Below are 17595 nucleotides of genomic sequence, written 5' to 3' on the forward strand. Positions count from 1 at the left end.
GTATGTACAAACCTGCAAGGTTCAGGATTTGTCCTTTAAAACACAGGGTTACCCAGAGTGGTATTTCTCCCTCTAAAACCTGTGGGAGATTCAGATTTCCCTGTGATACATTCCACAGCCAAAGCAGGTAATAACTGTGAGCTTTCTTAGATCCCTCAAGAGCTGCACGGCCCCAGGAAGCACCATGAGCTGCTAAAGAGAACCAGAGGGGTGTATGTGTGCATGTCTTCCAGTTGGGACAGATGAATCCAGAAGGAACCAACAGACTGTCAAAGTGCACTTTGTATACTCTGTAGCAGTCTTCTTGGTGAAGCTTGTAAAATGAAGACACTAAAGGCAAGGAGAACTACTTGTTACAAGTTGAAAATGTGGATTTCCTTTGAATGGTCATGGCTTGTGTTTTGGTCCTGTTCAGTTCCTAGTGAAATGCCATGCTGGTAACAGTGGCACAGACTCTTCAGGAGGCTGGCTGTGGCTAAGGTGATGATGATGTAGCACTTGGAAGACTTAGTTCAGTTGTCAACCCTGCCACACAGTTCTGTGCCTCATCTTAACCATCTTCTGGAAAAAGATGCAGTAAGTCTTTAATCTTGTGTTTTAGATGATAGTTTTCTCTGCATAAGGCTTATCTCATTCTGTGTGGTGCCAGGATAATGAGAGTCTGCTTTCTGTTTCAGAGGGCTTTAAATGCTTCTTAAATAATAATAAAAAAACAGTAATTGGGCCTTGTATTTCCCCCCTCTCTTCCACACTAACACACTGGTAAATTAAAGCAGAGATTCTGTTGGATTCTTTACTTAAACCTATAAATACTCATTTAGAAGTCAAATGTACTTGGGCTTGGGCAGGTTTGGAATGAAGGGTTTGCATTTTGCTGCTCTCCCTTTGCATATGGAAAAGGTTCAGTTCTTTCCATGTGATGCATAAAATCTGAACCTCTTTTATCTGAAGTGTTTCTCTGAGCAGCCTCTTAAGTTGCTGAAATGACTCTTTAAGAGTGGGAGGTGGGGAACCAAACAGGCAGGTAAAAAGCCTGTGTCTCCTGTGTGAATGGGGACCCCTCCCAGAACAGGCTGCCCCAGTGCTTTATCAGCTGCTGGGTGGGAGTTACACAAGTGCAGGTTTTGGAAGAGTACCATTTCTCTGGGCAGGCCTCCTCGCTGTTTTTTGAAGGATACCTTAGCTGGGTGGTCCCATGGTTTTGACCTATCATGTTTATTTTCCTTAAATGGATGGCCTGTTGGGAAACGCTTCGTGCTGTATTCCTGAGGAGCTGGTGATCTGATGGGAAAGCCCGTGATGCACAAAACAGGAATAGCTTGAAGAAATACTTCCTTATAAACAACTCAAAACCCTGTAACAAGTACCAAAGGGAGTCCCTGAGCACTGCAGCTTTCTGCTTTCTACAGTTAATCAGGAGCACAGCAGTAAATGAAACCACCATATCTCTGCCTTACCAGTGTCTCTCAGTTCTAAACTGAAGGGACCACTCATGAAACGGGAGGTTGGTTATTGATGCTTCTACAGGCAGCTGGCTGGAACTGGAAGACTTCAGTTTTCTCATCCATTTGGTTTTACAAGGATAGTGAATACATCACTCCATGCAATTTCTCCAATCACTTTTCACTATTTTTGTAAATGAAATAGTAGATTTTTTTGTAAAATGCCTCACAGTGTAGCTTGGAATAGCAAACTTGTGACTAAACATGCACATGGGACTGAGGGGGTGCACTTGCTATTGAGAAGTTGTTGCACTTCTCCACTGGAACACCTTCTGGGTAGTGAAAACAAACAGTTTTGGCTTATCCTGGTGAAAATCACCATCCCATGTGGGCATATATCCAGAGACTACCTGTTTCTTAATTTCTGTCTGACTTGGGATTTTGTGACAAGCTGGAGAGCTCTTTTTCAGTACCTGAACAAACTTGTAGGTCCAGTTATACTTTGAAGTGTGGGTGGAATTTATTACTAGGTCTGAATGTAAGAGGCCTGATCCTGGCTTTTCAAGATGTAGGAAGTTTGTCTTGCAATGTTGCCCTCCCAGGGAAATCTTGAGAGGGCTGTATCTGTGTGTCTCCTACACCAGCAGCACCTTGTTCCTTGTGGGAGACAAACTCTGAAGGGATGTAGACATTGACAACTTTATTTTGTGATCTGGATTCCAAAATACTTTGTCCACAGTGAGTGTCCAGGCCATGTGTTGAATGGCTGAAACAGCCATGAAGGGGCTTCATGTTATACCCCTCCTGGGTTGCCTTGAGACTCTCTGAAAGATTCTGGGAATTGTGCATGAAACTGATCTCTGCATGTGATGCAGAGATCAGTTTCAAGGTGGCACAAGGAAGGATTCTTTCAGGATTTTCTGTGTAATTCTGTGGGAGAGCTGACATTTTGGATGTGCTTTGAAGGTAAACAGAGATGGCAGTTTCCACCTTTGTGCCTGGCTTCTGTATAGGTCTGGAGGCAACAGGCATGATGTGTCTAACCTGTCACAGGCTGGGAGTTACACTGCTGGAAACTGGAGTAGCATAGACCAAAAGGCCCTATTAAAATAAAGTAAGTAATTTTCACCACATCAGTGACCAGAATTATGCCATTTAATTAAAATATGTCTAGACAAATAACCTAGGGGGAGAGAGGTGTTATCTGTAATAAGTGCTTGAGATTTCTGCACAGGGACCATACTAAATACATTTATGAATAGCTTCTTTTCTCTCCCAAGTATCTGGAGTTTTGGAGTTCTGTAGCCACTGCTGGATAATAGGGTTGTTTCTCATGTAGCTAGATTGGTATTCATCTCTTTGTAAGCAATTATTTTAACCTGTCTGTAAATATTTCCATGAGGTATTGATTAACACTTGTGGCTGTTTTTTGACCTAGCTTTATTATTATAATGAAGTACTTTGAAGAGAGCAGGAAAGGAACATTTCACAGAGGAATGAGAGTTGATTCTTATCTTGACTGCTCTCAAGTGTGTTTAGCATTACTTGTTTATGTTTTTGGCAGCTGACACTGTATCTATCATGGTTGTGGAACACCTTTATTGAAAATCAATTGAATACTTGTAATAAGAGGTCTGAAGTTGCTACCATATCCAGGGGTTACTAAAATGGTAGAAATAAGCTCACTTTACTTACAGTTGTTGAGGAGAAATGCTCTACTTTCTAAGGCTGTATGTTGAAACTTGTTTCCTTCTTGTGTGCTGTTTTGGATGGGAGATAGCAAAGGGTGTATCTGCTTTATTTGAATCCCGTTAGTGTGGGAAGCCCTTGGAATAATTTGTGGCAGAACGGGCTTAAGTGTGGTGTGGCAGCCAGAGGAAGCACCAGAATCCCTGGTATAATCTGTGGACTGGAATGAAGTTTGTGTACCTACCTTACTGCTCTTGACACTGCTGGAGCTGTGTTCAGACTAACTTGGATTTAGTACCTTGAAATGCTTCTCTGTCCATTTTCACATTAAGCAGATGAATTTCAGGCTTAAACTGAGGCATCCACAGTTCTGGCTGGAGGTCCAAGAATCGTGGCTGCAAAGTGATGCTTTTTGAATGTTGATAGATTAAAGTTAATGTTATCCCAGAATGTCCTCAGGGATTATGTGAAATCTTGGGCATTTGTGGAGCTCTTGATGCCTCCCAAGTAACTTTGGAAGGACTGGGAGCATAAGGATGCTAAAAGCTAAAAGGATGTACTGTTAGAGTCAGTTTGTGCTGAGAGAGGCTGTATCACCAAACTTTGCAGAAAACAGATTTTCTTGGTAGTCTTTGGTAGGTGGAGTGGCCAGTACAAGTTGTGCAGGCTCTCTGGCTGTTCATCCGTGGGGCTGAGAGCTGTTGATGATCAGCTAAAAGCACCAGGAACTTTCCCTTTTCCTTCTCAGCTTCACAACCAGCTCAGAGGTGGCCCTTGGACTGTGTGTTAGAAACCACAAGATCCCCATGGCCTGGTGCTCTCCCAGCGTGAGGGCATGACCTGACTTCTGCCTGCAGAGGCTTGGATTTTCAACAGGCTGCATCCCTGCCTTGACTTTGTGTGAATGTCATCCCTTAAGTGCTATTTTTAGCGTGGCCTGCTCTGGAGTTTTGAAGATAATTGCACCCTGGGGAAAGCAAAATCAGAGCCAGCTGTTTCAAATGGGCATTCCACAACCAACCTGCTGCTGCCAGTAGCCTCTCCTTTATAGTGTTTTTCCTAGGTTGTTTTCAAGAACTATTTAATTTTATGGGGTCTTGTTAATATTTATTGTTTTGTAACTAACTCATTGGACTGGGAGTTGGAAATCTGCACTCGGGTCATAAGTATGGTGACCTGTCCCTTTGTACTGAGACTGCCTTGTCTTTTTGGCAGAGATGTGCCTGTCCCTTGGGACAGTTACAAGAACAGATTCATTAACACCTGTGAGATAGTAATATAGTTCCATAAATAATTTACTAAATAACGAGGGGGGTGGAGTATAAAGGGAAATAATAAAAAAGACTGCAGACTGTCAGTGTGGCTAAAATGCTTTGCTTGTTATGGACAGTTTGACCAGTTCTATTCCAAACCCTTTCCATGGGAGTAGATGATACTGATGAAAACAAATGGTAAGGTCTTAGGACTCCCAGAGCCAACCATTTGCTTGGCTTCTCTGTGCACATAATTAACAGTAACCTTTTTATTGCTAGATTGGCTAATTATGGTGTGGAGGATAACACTATGCACAATTGGGGCTATCAGTGATAAAAACAGACTAATTTCTGTAGACATCAACTTCTAATGCCATAAATGCTTGTATTTTAGTGGGATTTTCACACCTTGAGCATCTGCACAACCACTGAAATAATGTTAGTTAGGAGTAGAGAGGTAAATTATATTCCCTATCTGCCATTGCTCTTGAACAGTCAGTCATAAATGTTTAAAAATACTTAATTGGAAGCCATTCCTCATGGATGTTACAAAGTGCACTGTATTTGGTGACACTTTCCAGGTAATGGGTGGAAGTTCTGGCAGGGTCTGTAGCCGAGCACGGGTCAGGCTGTGCTGCACTTGACTGAAATGGAAGGATGAGACAGATCTGGGCTGGGAGCCCAAGTACCAGTTGGTTCAAAACACGTGGAACCTTTTAGTGTGAGTCACTGTGTCAGAGAGTTGCACTTGGTAATGCCTGATGGGCCTTTAATAGAGCCATGAGTGTGATACAGATGGCTGAACTGGATTGCTGCAGATCAGAATTCCCCTCACGTGTTCCCCTTGTACTTCTTGGATTCATGTGCAGGGGTCTTGCTTACACAGAACTCCAGATTCTCTAGCCAAGTAATGAGGCTTTCTGCTGCTTGAATGTGTATCTGCTGTAGCTGTCGAGGAACTTTTAGATGTGGAGATCCCAGCATTTTCTTGTAGTGAGAGGGAGTGTCATAGGCCAGGTGGCCTCCTCAAGGTCATACAGTGGGTTGGGGCTAGAATGGAGCCTAAACAAACTTAATTGTCCTGCAGTCCCAACTCATTGCTATAAAAGGTGAAGCTTCATGTTTGAGATGAAGGACAGGGTCAGGCTGATGCCCTCCCAGGGTGTACAGCACTTCTAGCTTCATTCCTGTGCTTCAGCTTAGGCCAGTGGCTGGTGTAGGACCTGAATGCCAAAACTTTACCAGTATCCTGTAGTTCTCCTGAAAGATGATAAATTATCCCTACTGTTCTAGAAGGCTAGCGTGACAAACTGCTGGATGTGCCTCCAGGAATAAAGGTGGAGTGGAGAAAACAGGGAAGAGGCAGTTATGTGGGCAAAAGTGCTTAGTGTGGTGATAAAGATCAGATGTGGCAGAGGATAACTGGTGTATAAACATACAAATGCATTAACTGTTAATTGCAGACAGAATCACTGAGACTGTGTTTAGATTTTTGAAAGTGTTAAGAATAACACAAGACAGAGTGGCAGCTGATTACGTGCATGAAGAAAGAGACAGTATTTCTTGATGCATTTGTCACCTGTGCAGGAAAAGGTGACTTCCCTAACACCCACTGCACACAGTTTCTTGCTACAATTTCTACAGAACCTGTGTGAGCTTCTGCAGATCACCCAGAGCTACAGCTCAGCTGTCCTGGCAGCAGAGCTCTCGTGTGCTTTGAAGCTGGACACCTTTTTTTGAAGGGTGTTTGGAAGAGGGTTTTGTTCCACAACTGGGTGAGTCATTTGTGTCATAATTGTGGGGAGTTCGTTCATACTCATTTTTGACAGGTTTAGGCAGGAGTTGGCATACAAAAGTGCATATATGGAAAAGCAAAGCATTGTCAGTGGTGTGTGTATGGATAACAACCTGAAAAGGAGAATGCTGGTTCCACTCTGGCTCTGTGGGGTTTTGAGGAATGATGAGCTGCAGCCTTCCATAGAGAAACACCAGAGCTCTGCCTCAGAATTGAACACCCATCCTGCTTGAAGCTCAGCAGGGTGCAGACAAGATCTAAGGCTTTCCTGCATCACAGAAGGCTGCAGATCTTTCGTGTTGAGCAGAGCCCATCAATGCTGCACTCCGTTATGGTGTTTATCTGCTTGGCAAAAAGGTTTTTCTTCTCCCCTCTTTCTTATTTCCATAATAAACATTATATCCTAACCAAGCCTCACCTGTAAATTCAGAGGTTTTATTTTCAGTAGTTTCTCTGAGTTGGAAGGGTGGCTAAGGGCTCTCTGTGTTGTGACCTCAGCTACAAAAAGCCTAAAGTTTTAATTCTGAATTAAAGATTCAAACTGAAATGTTAATCAGCTTCAGAAAGACTATTTTTAGAGCTGCAGCCTTGGATTCCAGTTGAGTAGTTGCAATTTGCTGTGTGATGAGAAAGGTGAGAGGTTTTTTTATGTTTCTGTGCATGTCAGCATGTTTGCTGCTGGCTTTGCCAGGTGCATTCTGCAGTTTAAACTGTCCTGAAAGGAACTGCATGTCTTTATTTTACTTGGGTTTTCCTAAGAATGTCTGTCCCCTGTCCCTTGCTTTTGTATTGTAGTAAACAGTCTGATCTTCAGAGGTGTTTATATTGTGCATGGAAGTTTGGCCTGAAGTTGCCAGGCAAGATGCAGGGGGTAGTTTGACAAGTCAGGATATTTTTCAGAAAGGGCTTCTTCCTGAAGAACTTTAAAAATACTTGTTTATGGCCAGTGAAGTCAGGAGAGTTTCTGTGCAGCAGCTCACTGGGGTGTAACACTCCTACTGCACTTCTGACTGCTAGTCCAGTGTGCAAATATCTATCAAACCACTTTAGAAGTTGGAAGCTTCCAAAGCAGAAGTTGCTTCTGAGTGAGCTTAGAATCTGCCAAAGCAGAGTCTCACTAATAGCTTCCCTTAGTATTAACTCATTGCAGATGTGGATTTATGATTACTTATGGTTTTACTAATTTAAATAAGGATTATTACTTTTTTTGAACTTCTGCTTCATAAGTAGAATTAAGTTGTCCAGAGAGGTTGTGGAACCTCCATCCTTGGAGATACTCAAAACTTGGCTGGGTGTGGCCTTGAGCAACCCAAACCTGCTGTGAGCAGGAAGTTGGACTAGGTGACCCTGGATTTGTCTTCCAGCCCACATGATTGTGTGAATCAAAGCTGACATCTGAATAATCCCTTACCTGCCTCTGCAGGGACTGGAGTCCTTGAAGATACGTGTAGAACAAATTACTTAATTACTTCGCCTTCTCTCTGAGGATCTCCAAGTCAGTTGTAAAAAGTAATGAATGAAGCATCTCTCCTCCCATCAGGAAAGGACAGTAATAAAGAGTTAAGGAAATACTTGGTTGTGCTCACAGTGAGATGAGGGAATAATCTGGTGCTAAAGTAAATGAGGATGTGCACTTTGTGGTGTGGTACCCATTGACTGGGAAAGAATCTCTAGGGGCCACACTGCTGTCTCAACCCCACATTTCCCATAGATGTGGACTTGGAGGACTAGGCCTGCAACTGGTGAATCAAGGAAAGGAAAATTTCCTTGTTAACCTCATTTTTCTGAGTAGAAAGAAAATTAACTAGCTAATTCTAGAGATGAAGTCTTTCACAGGTGTGCATGATGCAATCGAAATGCAAGTGTGTGCAACACTATCAGCCCCACTGCTCAGTACCCAATTGCTTACATGCTTGTGGATCAGTCATTAGAGGTTTGTGGGGTGCACTTGATGTTCTTACTGTGGAGTCAGCATGTACTCTGAGGCAGCAAACAGCTTGGCAGAGGGCTGAGGGTGAGGCTAAGCCTGAACAGTCCTTGGTCTGGGGGCTAAAATCCTCTTTGGAGGAAAACTGGAAGTCAGGATCCTGGTCAGGTAACCAGGAGTATAAACCTGTCATGGATACAGGTGAGGTATGAGAGAGACAACAAGACTGGGTCTGGTAAATGCACGAACACCTATTTGTGCAGAGTGGGGTGGCAGCAAAGTGAGAGGATCCAGACACAATTCCAGGAAGTGAGAGGAAGGAGGGGCTGTTACCAGCAGTGATTGTTTCATTTAGTAATTAGTTCTTAAATCTCCTCTAAGTCAAATAACGCAGAGGATGTGAGCGGCTGAGAGCTATTCCCTCCTCCCCTTCCCCACACATCAACACCCTTTTTTGCACATACTCTTTTCAACATGATGACTGTATTGGTGTGAGATGAGATCATGGGGAGCTTGCTGACAACCTAGGGTAGGTGCTTGGGGGTGTTCAAGAGTGTGGGGTCTGTGTCCTTGGGTGAGTTGTTCCCCTGTGTTCTTCTTTTACCTTCCTTTTACCTGGTAGATGCATTTGAAGGATGAACTAAAGGTTCTAGTATCTTGTGCACCAAGTCTTTTCTAGAGCATGGTGTAGAGGAAAAGTCCACAAGTCTCTGCACATTGGAGAAAAACGTTGAGTTAAACCATTGGTGAGTGGGAGTCTCCCCTCCCTCCCCTTGGCAAAGGAAAGTCGTGTACAGCTGGAACACAGAGTAGTATGGGCTGGACCTGCTGCTGCAACCCAGGTTATCTGGAAACAACTGGTTTGTTCTGTTCCTGTTTGGTGTTCATTGAGTGGCAGCTTTGTAAATGGCTTTGTGAGTAGGTGTTCATTTGCTCTCTTCTCTCTGACCCAGAGACCTGGGTTAAGCAGAGATGGTGTGTGCTGGAATAGAGACTGTGTGTGTTCCAACACTGTCAGCAGTTAGAGAGGCACAGTGTTGCCAGGAGGCAGGATGTGACCTAGGAAACAGATTCCTTCTTCTGAAAGGAGGCTTTAGCTGTGAGAGCAGGGGATGTGTTTCTTGGTATCAGGTGATATTTGTTCTTATTATCAAACACCGAGTCGGCTAACTATTGTCCTTGGGAGCACTGATGTCACACCTGCACAGTGGACCACATCCAGTACCAATAGACTTTTCTCCATCTCAGCTGAAGGTCTCTGGCAGATCAAAGTCATCAACTCTTCTTTCTTGCCATGCTAGCTTGGGTTGGGTCTAGTTGTGGACATGTTATTTAGGGCCTTATCCTCCCTGGTCTCAAGGTGCTGTGTTTGTTATTCCCTAAGGGACTGTGTGTATTCCAGAAGCAGACCATGGCAGGGGTCTCCCTCTGCCCTTGCTTCTGTGTTCTTGTAGAGCAAAAGACATCTCCTTGGAATACAAAGTTGGCCTCAGTCTGAAGCATATGGCTGCAACCATTCATACTCCTTTCTTGCCTCCTCTCCATTGCTTCCCTTTCCTGAGCACTGAAAGGAGCTGCCTCTTCACTACAAATAATGATTTGTAAAACAGTGATATTTGAAATTAGTGGCTGCTGCTGTCTTTGATGTTCTTGGCACTGTTGATTGCTACCCAAAGCAAGCTGGGAATTACAGTCTGTCATTCTCTTGCCTCATAGCTCAGGGCTATATTTAGTAGTTCAAGTTGCAACAGATCTGGAAGTTGTTCCCTTTAGCTGCAGCAAAGGCTGATGCTGTGATAGGGTGCTTGGTTTGTCAGGGGTGTCTTCAGCCTGCTCATGTCCACTGCGAGGGCAGCTCAGCCAGTCTGTGCAGCACTGCAGGGGGATCCTCACTGCCACTGCAGGGGTCAGTTTTAGAGAGACCCCCAAGCCTGTTCTCTGGAGACAACCTCACCATCAGTCCATTTTTATGGCTTCACTTTAGCCTAAATCTTAGAGCTTGGTGCAGAATTTCCGAGTGTGATTTCTGGGATGCAGTGAGTGGCATTTCCTTATGGGGCAGGGGAGGAGATACTGTCATTTAAAAACACGCATCTGCCAAGGTAAAATTATTGCAGCATCTTGATTTGCTGATCCTGCAGTTGGATCTTTGCTGAGTGAGTGTTCCCTCCAGGACTTTATGAAACACAAAAGATAATGGTTGAATTCGAGTCAGTCTTTTGGGGCTGGAGTTCCGTGCGAACATCACAATCCTGCGTCTGCACAGAGAGGCTGCAGCTCCAGAATTTCAGGTCTGAGAGCTTCATTGACTTGTCAAGCACTTTTCAAGCACTGAGGATCTCTCTGTTTCAATGGAGTTTGCTCTTTATTGTCTCTTTAGAGTCTAGCATAAATTACTAAAAAATAGAAGGAAATCTGTTTCCTGTTGCCAAAAGGTGAAGGGAGGACAAATTCATAAGGAGTTAATATTTTTCAAATGTTTTTCTTTCCAGTAGTAGGTCAGGGATGAATTCTGCCTAATATTGTCCCACTAGCTATTAACAATGTAAATAAATGTGAAGAAAGAAATGTTCTTTCCCTCTTTCAAAAATGGATTAAAATACACAAATATTAGTGGTGATGTTATTTATTCCTAATTTTCCAAAAGTAAGATGGAAAGAAACTCCTTGTCCATTTGCTCTCCTCTCTTCTCCTTCTCTAACCAGTTTTTTTCCACCTTTAATATGACACTAGATCATGCCTAGTCAGTTGCTTTGTGGCTCTTGTGGTTTTTTTTACACAGCAACAGGAAGACAAAAACATAAATAAAGGAAAATGTGGTTGCGAAACCACAAGTTCTTATTGAATTTGACTAGACTTCGGGTTGGCTTTTTTAAAGCCCTGAGATGGTCAAAAACAAATTGTCCCTGTTCCCTTGTGTAGGGACTGAAGACCAGAAATCTATTTCTGCTACAGCTCTGCTGTTTGGCTTGGTGTGAACATAGCACCAGATCTCCTCTCCACCTAAGTTTAGACAGTCCCCACTCTGGGTATTTGCACAACACCTTGTTCAGAAGGTTCCCAGTTTTGGTTGGAGCCCTTAGGTAACAAAAAGAATGTCTTGAGTATTGACATGAACACGTAGTAGTAAAGAGAAGTGGCTCCCAGGAGGTAGCAGAGGTGCTGTGATGGTCTCGGATCTCATACAGCCTTGGTTGCTCTTTGACCCAAAGCCACAACTGCAGCTCTGCATGCAGCTCATGTCAGCTCATTCCCTGGCAGGGGGGAAGGACCATTTGGAAACCATGTTGGAGTGAAAGCAGGGAGGAACAGGGAGCAGGAGGGGCTTGTGGCTAGCATGAGAGAGCTTGAGTTCATGGAGAAGGTAGAGATGTTTGTCTGATGTACAGGAGAGCAGGGTTCAGTATGAAGCTTTTAGGGACATGGTTTAGTTGGCATGGTGGTGGTGGGTTGATGGTTGGACTCGATGATCTTAGAGGTCTTTTCTAACCTTAATGATTCTATGACTGACTGCAGCTCTGTCAGTGCTGTGGGGGAAGGTGCTGTGTTTTGGCTCCAAATCCTGTCAAGGAAATTGAGGTAATAGTCCTTTCTTTGCCAACAGAGTGGCCTTAGCTTGTCAGCAGTGATCTCTGACACAGACTGCACAGCACAGTGGGATTTTAATCACCATCAGATCTTAAAAAATGGTGGGCTGGGAGACTCTTAAAGTGGGAAAAATGCTTTTTTGCCCTCCAGTTTGGGATGGTTGTCTAGAAAGGTGCTATTCTAGCCTTTGTTTTTACTTGCTTCCTCTGTTCTAACAGTCACATATTCTTTAAACATACAAGACTTGCTGATGCCAACGTTTTAGTAAAAATTTGTGCTTTTACTGGACCACTGTCTCTTCTGATCTGATGTCATTTCAGACTCTTGATTTCCTTCCTGTTGTTTTGTTTCTTTGTTTTCCAGGGTGGTAAAGGAGGAGATTTCAGATGACAATGCAAAGCTGCCCTGCTTCAATGGAAGAGTGGTGTCCTGGGTATGTTGGCTCATCTGTCTGTATGTGCATGGTGTTACAGTGGGCACGGGAAGCAAAGATTTAGTTTTTCATGATATCTGTAACATCCTGTTATTCAGTAATCTGTTTGAAAAATTAGAGCAAAGTCCACAAAGATGTGCAGGGCTGAAAAGGGAGTTTAAACATGAAACCTTTAATGTTTAGTAACATTTTGTGTCATCTTTTCTTTCCCACTGTTGTCTCTCTGCCTACTTGCCTCCACAAAGAAGGGAAGATCCCCATGTGTTGTGCTCCATGGAGGAGTAAATTGGTTGCCAAAAGGAGTTTTCACTCTCTAGAAGAAAATCCCTGGCATTAGAGAATAAAATTAATGTTTAACCAACCAACTGTGGTCTTTGAGACCTGATGGTCCACCTAGAGTGCTGTGGGAGATGGCCCAAGGTTTGTTCTTAATGAGGTTGTTGGAACTGAACATCTGGTGGTGTTAACTCACCAAGTCATGGCTGAACACATGTGCTGGTGGCCACTGCTGTGGTGTGAGGTCCTTACTCTTTGAGGGGCTGGAGCTGGCTGAAGGGCCTCCATGCTGCTGAACATGCTGCCTTCAGGATACGCTGGAGCTGTGCGTGCTGGTGGTGCTGTTACTGTCGTCAGTCCAAGGAACACTGCTGGCTAGAGTGTGGGGTTCTGACAGTATGGGAAGAGGTTGTACAAAAAGGGATTTCATGTGTGATTAACAAGCTGAAGAGAGCATCCCCAAAGCTGCAGATACAAAAGGCTCTGAAGATGGCATTTGTGTTGCCATAGCGTGAGAGCAGTGTCTCTTTTAAAAGCAAAGGGATGGAAATGAATAGTGGCTCTTATCAGGAGAGCAAATAAATCCTGAGAACCCCTTTCCTCCTCCTCAGTCTGTAATGCACTCTGTTTGCTCCTCATTGTCATTTATTCCATAGTGCTGAACTGATAAATATTAATTCAAACAACAGGCTGATGTGCAGATGGCCTTCTGCATCCCTGGGCTGGATCTCCTCTTCCCAGTGCACTCAGGAGCGTGGCAGTGTTTGTTTTTATCTATGCAAAAGAGTGTCTCATTTGCACTGCTGATTCAACACACCCACGATTCATTCTGAACTTGCACACACTATCCAGGAGCTTCTGTGCAGCAAAATGTGACTCAGGTTGTTCCAACCAGGGCCAGTGTTCTTGGAATTTAGGCACAAACAACCCTCCCACCCCAAACGATTCCACGTGAGTAAGGATGTGGATTATTTAATCCCCCCTTTACATCCTAATCCTTTAACCTCTTCCTCCTTCCCTCTCCCAACCAAAAACCCAAGGGCTTTTGATCTCAAGTTGAGAGCTGAATTATTTTCCCAACTTCATAAATAACATGAAAATATATGCCTTTTCTGTCTTCCAGTTGAAACACAGAATATCAAGAAAAGTAAGATCAGAACAAGAATATATGCAAGTGCACACACACAAGTTAAATGCTGCATTTTAATTCTGTGACTGTTGCTATTGTAATTTCAGAGAAATTTTACAGTTTCCAAAATGCATTTTAAGAATGCCTTCAGTTTATTGTGATTCCTGTCCCAGCATAGGTGGCTGGCTGCTTTCCAATGTGGAAGAATGCTGAATCCTTGCTCCAAGGATTTGCACCTTCTTTCAGATCTTCCCACCAATTCCTCTATGTTACATGACAGTTTTCCTTGGAGGCTGCAGCCAGGATCAATGTCTCTGCTCCTTGCCATCTCCTTGTGCTGTGCACTGCACACATGCATGGGGGGGACATGGTTGCTGATCCAGAAACCTTAATCTTGTGTTTTCTTTGTATGTCACAAGTTTTTGCTTTTTCCACATTATGGGTGGGAACTGAGTCACTAAAGTTTTATGTGGATTTTTTCTCTCCCTTCAAGGTCATGTAGAAAGTCTTCTGCAGCTGGCAGCAGATGTCTCATGGCCTGGTTACTTCATCTTAAAATCTTCCTTCTTGCCAGTTTTTTGAGTGCATGAGCAAGTTTTAATTGAAGGTGGCTTCTTAAAAAATGTAACATTGTATTTTCTTCTTCTTGCAATGTGAACTATTCTGTGAATGGATTCAGTGTTTTTTTCTGGAGCTTTTCTGATCCTTGCATCATCTGCTTCAATGATAAGACTGTTTCTCATCTACCTTTAATAGACCATATAAAGACAAATTTGGTTTTCCCATCTCAGAACACAATCCCTCCTTCACTTGCTGTATCATGTTTTTAAGGAGAAAAATGAGTTCAATTTGCCTTTCTTCCTTGGGTGAAATAACATTCGTTCAGTGACAGAGAAATAGTTTTTATTTTTAATGCCAGCCCAGGAGTTTAACACTTGAGAATCAGTTCAGTCTGAGTCAGTAGCTAAGTCTCTACTCGTGAGAATGGTGTTTTTGCAAAGATCTAAAAGCAAAATGTAGATGGATGGCTTAAAAGAATTGTTTCAGAGGTTTAGTAGAGCTGTTTCTTCCTTTCCCACCATCAGCTTGTTTCCAAATTTCTAGGCAGATCCTGCCAGTTTGGGTCCAGTTTATGGCTGCATTCTCAGGGCTCTGGTGCACCTTTTGCAGATGGTGTTGACAAGGGCTGCTCACTCTGCTGAACAATCAGCTGCAACATCTGTGTCTGACCTGCATTACAAATTGCAAATTACTTTTTCCACACTAACACCCATAAAATTGCAGTGCTTATCTGCCTCTATTTGCTGCTAATTACTGGAGGAGTTTTAGGTAAATCTTACTGTAAAGTTAATTGTTCACAGTTTTGAACTCTTTAATATCTTATTCACTGAACTTGACAGATAATTGCATATATATATATTTCAGTGCTGGCAGGGTTGGTCTTTACCTTTTGGAAGAACTCTCTTTTTGGACTGGGCTGTTTCCTTATCTGGATTTTAACATGCTGGGCCTGAGCTTTCTTTGTCTCCTGTGTATGTGCATCAGCTGGTAGCAGGCAGCTTGGGGTTCTTCCACGAAACTACTTGTGGTGATTGTGTTCCTCACTGTGCACTACTGGTACTGGGGGCTGTGTGTGTGTGTTTCACATCAAGATGACATCTTTAAAATGGGAACATTAAGAGCACAACAGTCTGAGTTCACTTTCTCTTCCTCCACACCTCCTCTCTTCACTGATGCAGTGGCTACTTTGAAGTTTCCATGATGACTGACATTTAGAAAGTTGAGATTTTCATCTTTTTTAATAATATTTGAATCCTTCTGTTTGTCCTAGGTGGGAACTTTGATCTTGGTGTCAAATGCAGGACTGATTTCCTTGGGGGGAAATGTTCTAGGGAGGATCTACAAGTCTTTAGTTGTCACTTAACTTTTGCTGCCCTGGGTGCTCAGGGTACACCTAGATTAGTATCAAATTAGAATCACTGCTACTAATTAACTATTTAAACTTCCTCCCCACCCCTCCCGTGTCCTGTTTGTCTTTCTCCTCTGCATCTTAGATCTTGTCCTTTTGATTTTGGGTTGTTGTTTTGCCTTTTTTTTAGTTGGGTTTTGTTTTGAGGCTTTTTTAAGGACTAAGTAATTTGAGACAGAAGGTTCCTACTTACTAAATGCCTTTTAAATGGTTGATATTTAGGGTTTTTTCAGCAATATAGAGAGTCACATGAATTATATGGCCAAGTTCATCTAGTAAATGCATTTACACAAACACATCTGCAGAAAGTAGCTGATACACATGCATGTTTTGCTGACATAAACACACTGATAAAACCTAGGATACAATTTTTCTCAGGGGATAATTTGGTTTTGAGTTTTCCAAGAGCTGCTCACCTGAGGGAAATTATTCCTGCATTTTTGTTTTTTCTCAGGTTCAGATCCTTACTGGGCAATTTGGAAAAACAGCTTGTACAGGAGAGACTATGTTACCTTCAAGCTTTTTGCAAAAGCTTGAACTGTTTTTCTGTTCTCTTTGCATGGTCCAGGGACAGGATCCCAGTGGAAGCTGGGGATGTGGAAAGAATTGGCTCCTGGTTGCTGCCAGATGGGAGCCAGCTGAGGGGCTGTGCCAGCACTTTGCACAAAGTGGGCTGGCTGTTATCTGTGTTTTTTAGGAAGGCTTTGCAACATCTGGGAACAATTCCCTGCCTGGCTGCTGGGAATGTGCTCAATTTCCTATTGGCTGGCAGTGATGTCACAGCCTCTGAGAGTCTGCCTCTTTTTTTTTTCTTTATTATCTGGGTGCCAACAGATAATACTTGTCCTGTTTGTGCATAAGCTTTTTAGAGACCGTGTTTGCAATTGCAATTAGAATTGTTGGGTAGAACCATTTAGTCTTCTACCCTACAAGGCAACCCAGGAGCTTCAGGATTGTTAATTGATCTTCAGCAAAGTGCATTGTTGCCTTTCAGCACAGAACTGATGCAGTGAATGAAAATCCACCAAGGCAGGGTTGTTTTTTTTTATTTCTAATGTATCCAATTAACTGATTTCAGGGCCCATTTCTTCATCTCACAGAGGATATACACCCTCATTCTTCTGCTGATAGACTGAATGATCACACAGGAGAAAAGAGAGAGCTGTGCATGAAATCTGACCCAAAGTGAAGAGGATATTAACATGATATTGCAATGTAGAGCTTCTTCCATCACCTTCAGAGCTTGTAAAGAAGGCAGGTGGGATCACAAAAAATATTCCTAGGCTTTAGGGTACCTGACTAAGTTATTAGGGAAGGATTTGAGTCCTACTGTAGGAGAATGAATTCCTCTTAAGGTGCAGCTGGGGCTGGAGTGTGAGGATCTCTGTGGGAAAGAGAAGCAGCAAACAGGTTGCCATGAAGGATGGGGGACTTGGAGGAAAAATGAAAGAACATGCTGAATGAGGAAGCTTCAGAGCTCTATGATCTGATGGTGATCTCTTTGATAAAGTAGTGCTGGGTAGTTCTGGTCTGATATGCTCAGAAATTTTTGAATTGAAAGGTGCTGTCCTATTTCTAACTGTGATCAGCACCAGGTGGAGCAAAGGCCTGTCAGGAAATCTTGCTTCCTTAGCCATGTGGCAGGAGAACTGGCTGCCATTCGCAGAGCATGGATGCACTCGACCTAGGTCTCTGCATTGCTCTGATGTACACAGAAAAACAGTCAGCAACCTGCTGGAAAAAATCTGGAGGTGAGAGACATGGAAATAGGATTATAGGAATGCAGATCCTTTTTTATTTTTCTGGTTCTTACTCCACATGTTCTCCAAGAGACAGGTAATCCTCTGCTTAGGGAGAACTTGCTCCAAAGTGACTGTTGAGGAAAATGAATTTGTTTCACAGCTTATGAGGAGGAACTTGCAGCTAGCACAGCAGAGCAGGGAGCAGCAGTTCTCTCTGCCCACACGTGAAGCCAGGGGATTTTGCTTCTGCTCAGCAGCACTCCTGAGATGATCTGCCACCTCTGTCAATACAATGGGTTTGCTTCATGATGGGCTCTGCAGGGCCCAGGCTTCTGACTCCAATAGCAGGGGA

At 43.3% G+C, this 17595-nt stretch overlaps 1 protein-coding gene across 3 annotated transcripts in view; it reads left to right on the forward strand.

Annotated features, from left to right (window-relative positions):
• DVL1 (dishevelled segment polarity protein 1) overlaps window positions 1-17595 on the forward strand; it is a 73661-nt gene that overhangs the window by 16863 nt on the left and 39203 nt on the right. For all 3 annotated transcript variants that reach the window (XM_051637164.1, XM_051637165.1, XM_051637166.1), the window contains exon 2: window positions 12058-12127. In XM_051637164.1, coding sequence (XP_051493124.1) covers window positions 12058-12127 — 70 coding nt within the window. The remainder of the gene's footprint in view (window positions 1-12057; window positions 12128-17595) is intronic.

Source organism: Apus apus, chromosome 20, assembly GCF_020740795.1.
Source record: "Apus apus isolate bApuApu2 chromosome 20, bApuApu2.pri.cur, whole genome shotgun sequence".
In the NCBI taxonomy this organism is placed as follows: domain Eukaryota; kingdom Metazoa; phylum Chordata; class Aves; order Apodiformes; family Apodidae; genus Apus; species Apus apus.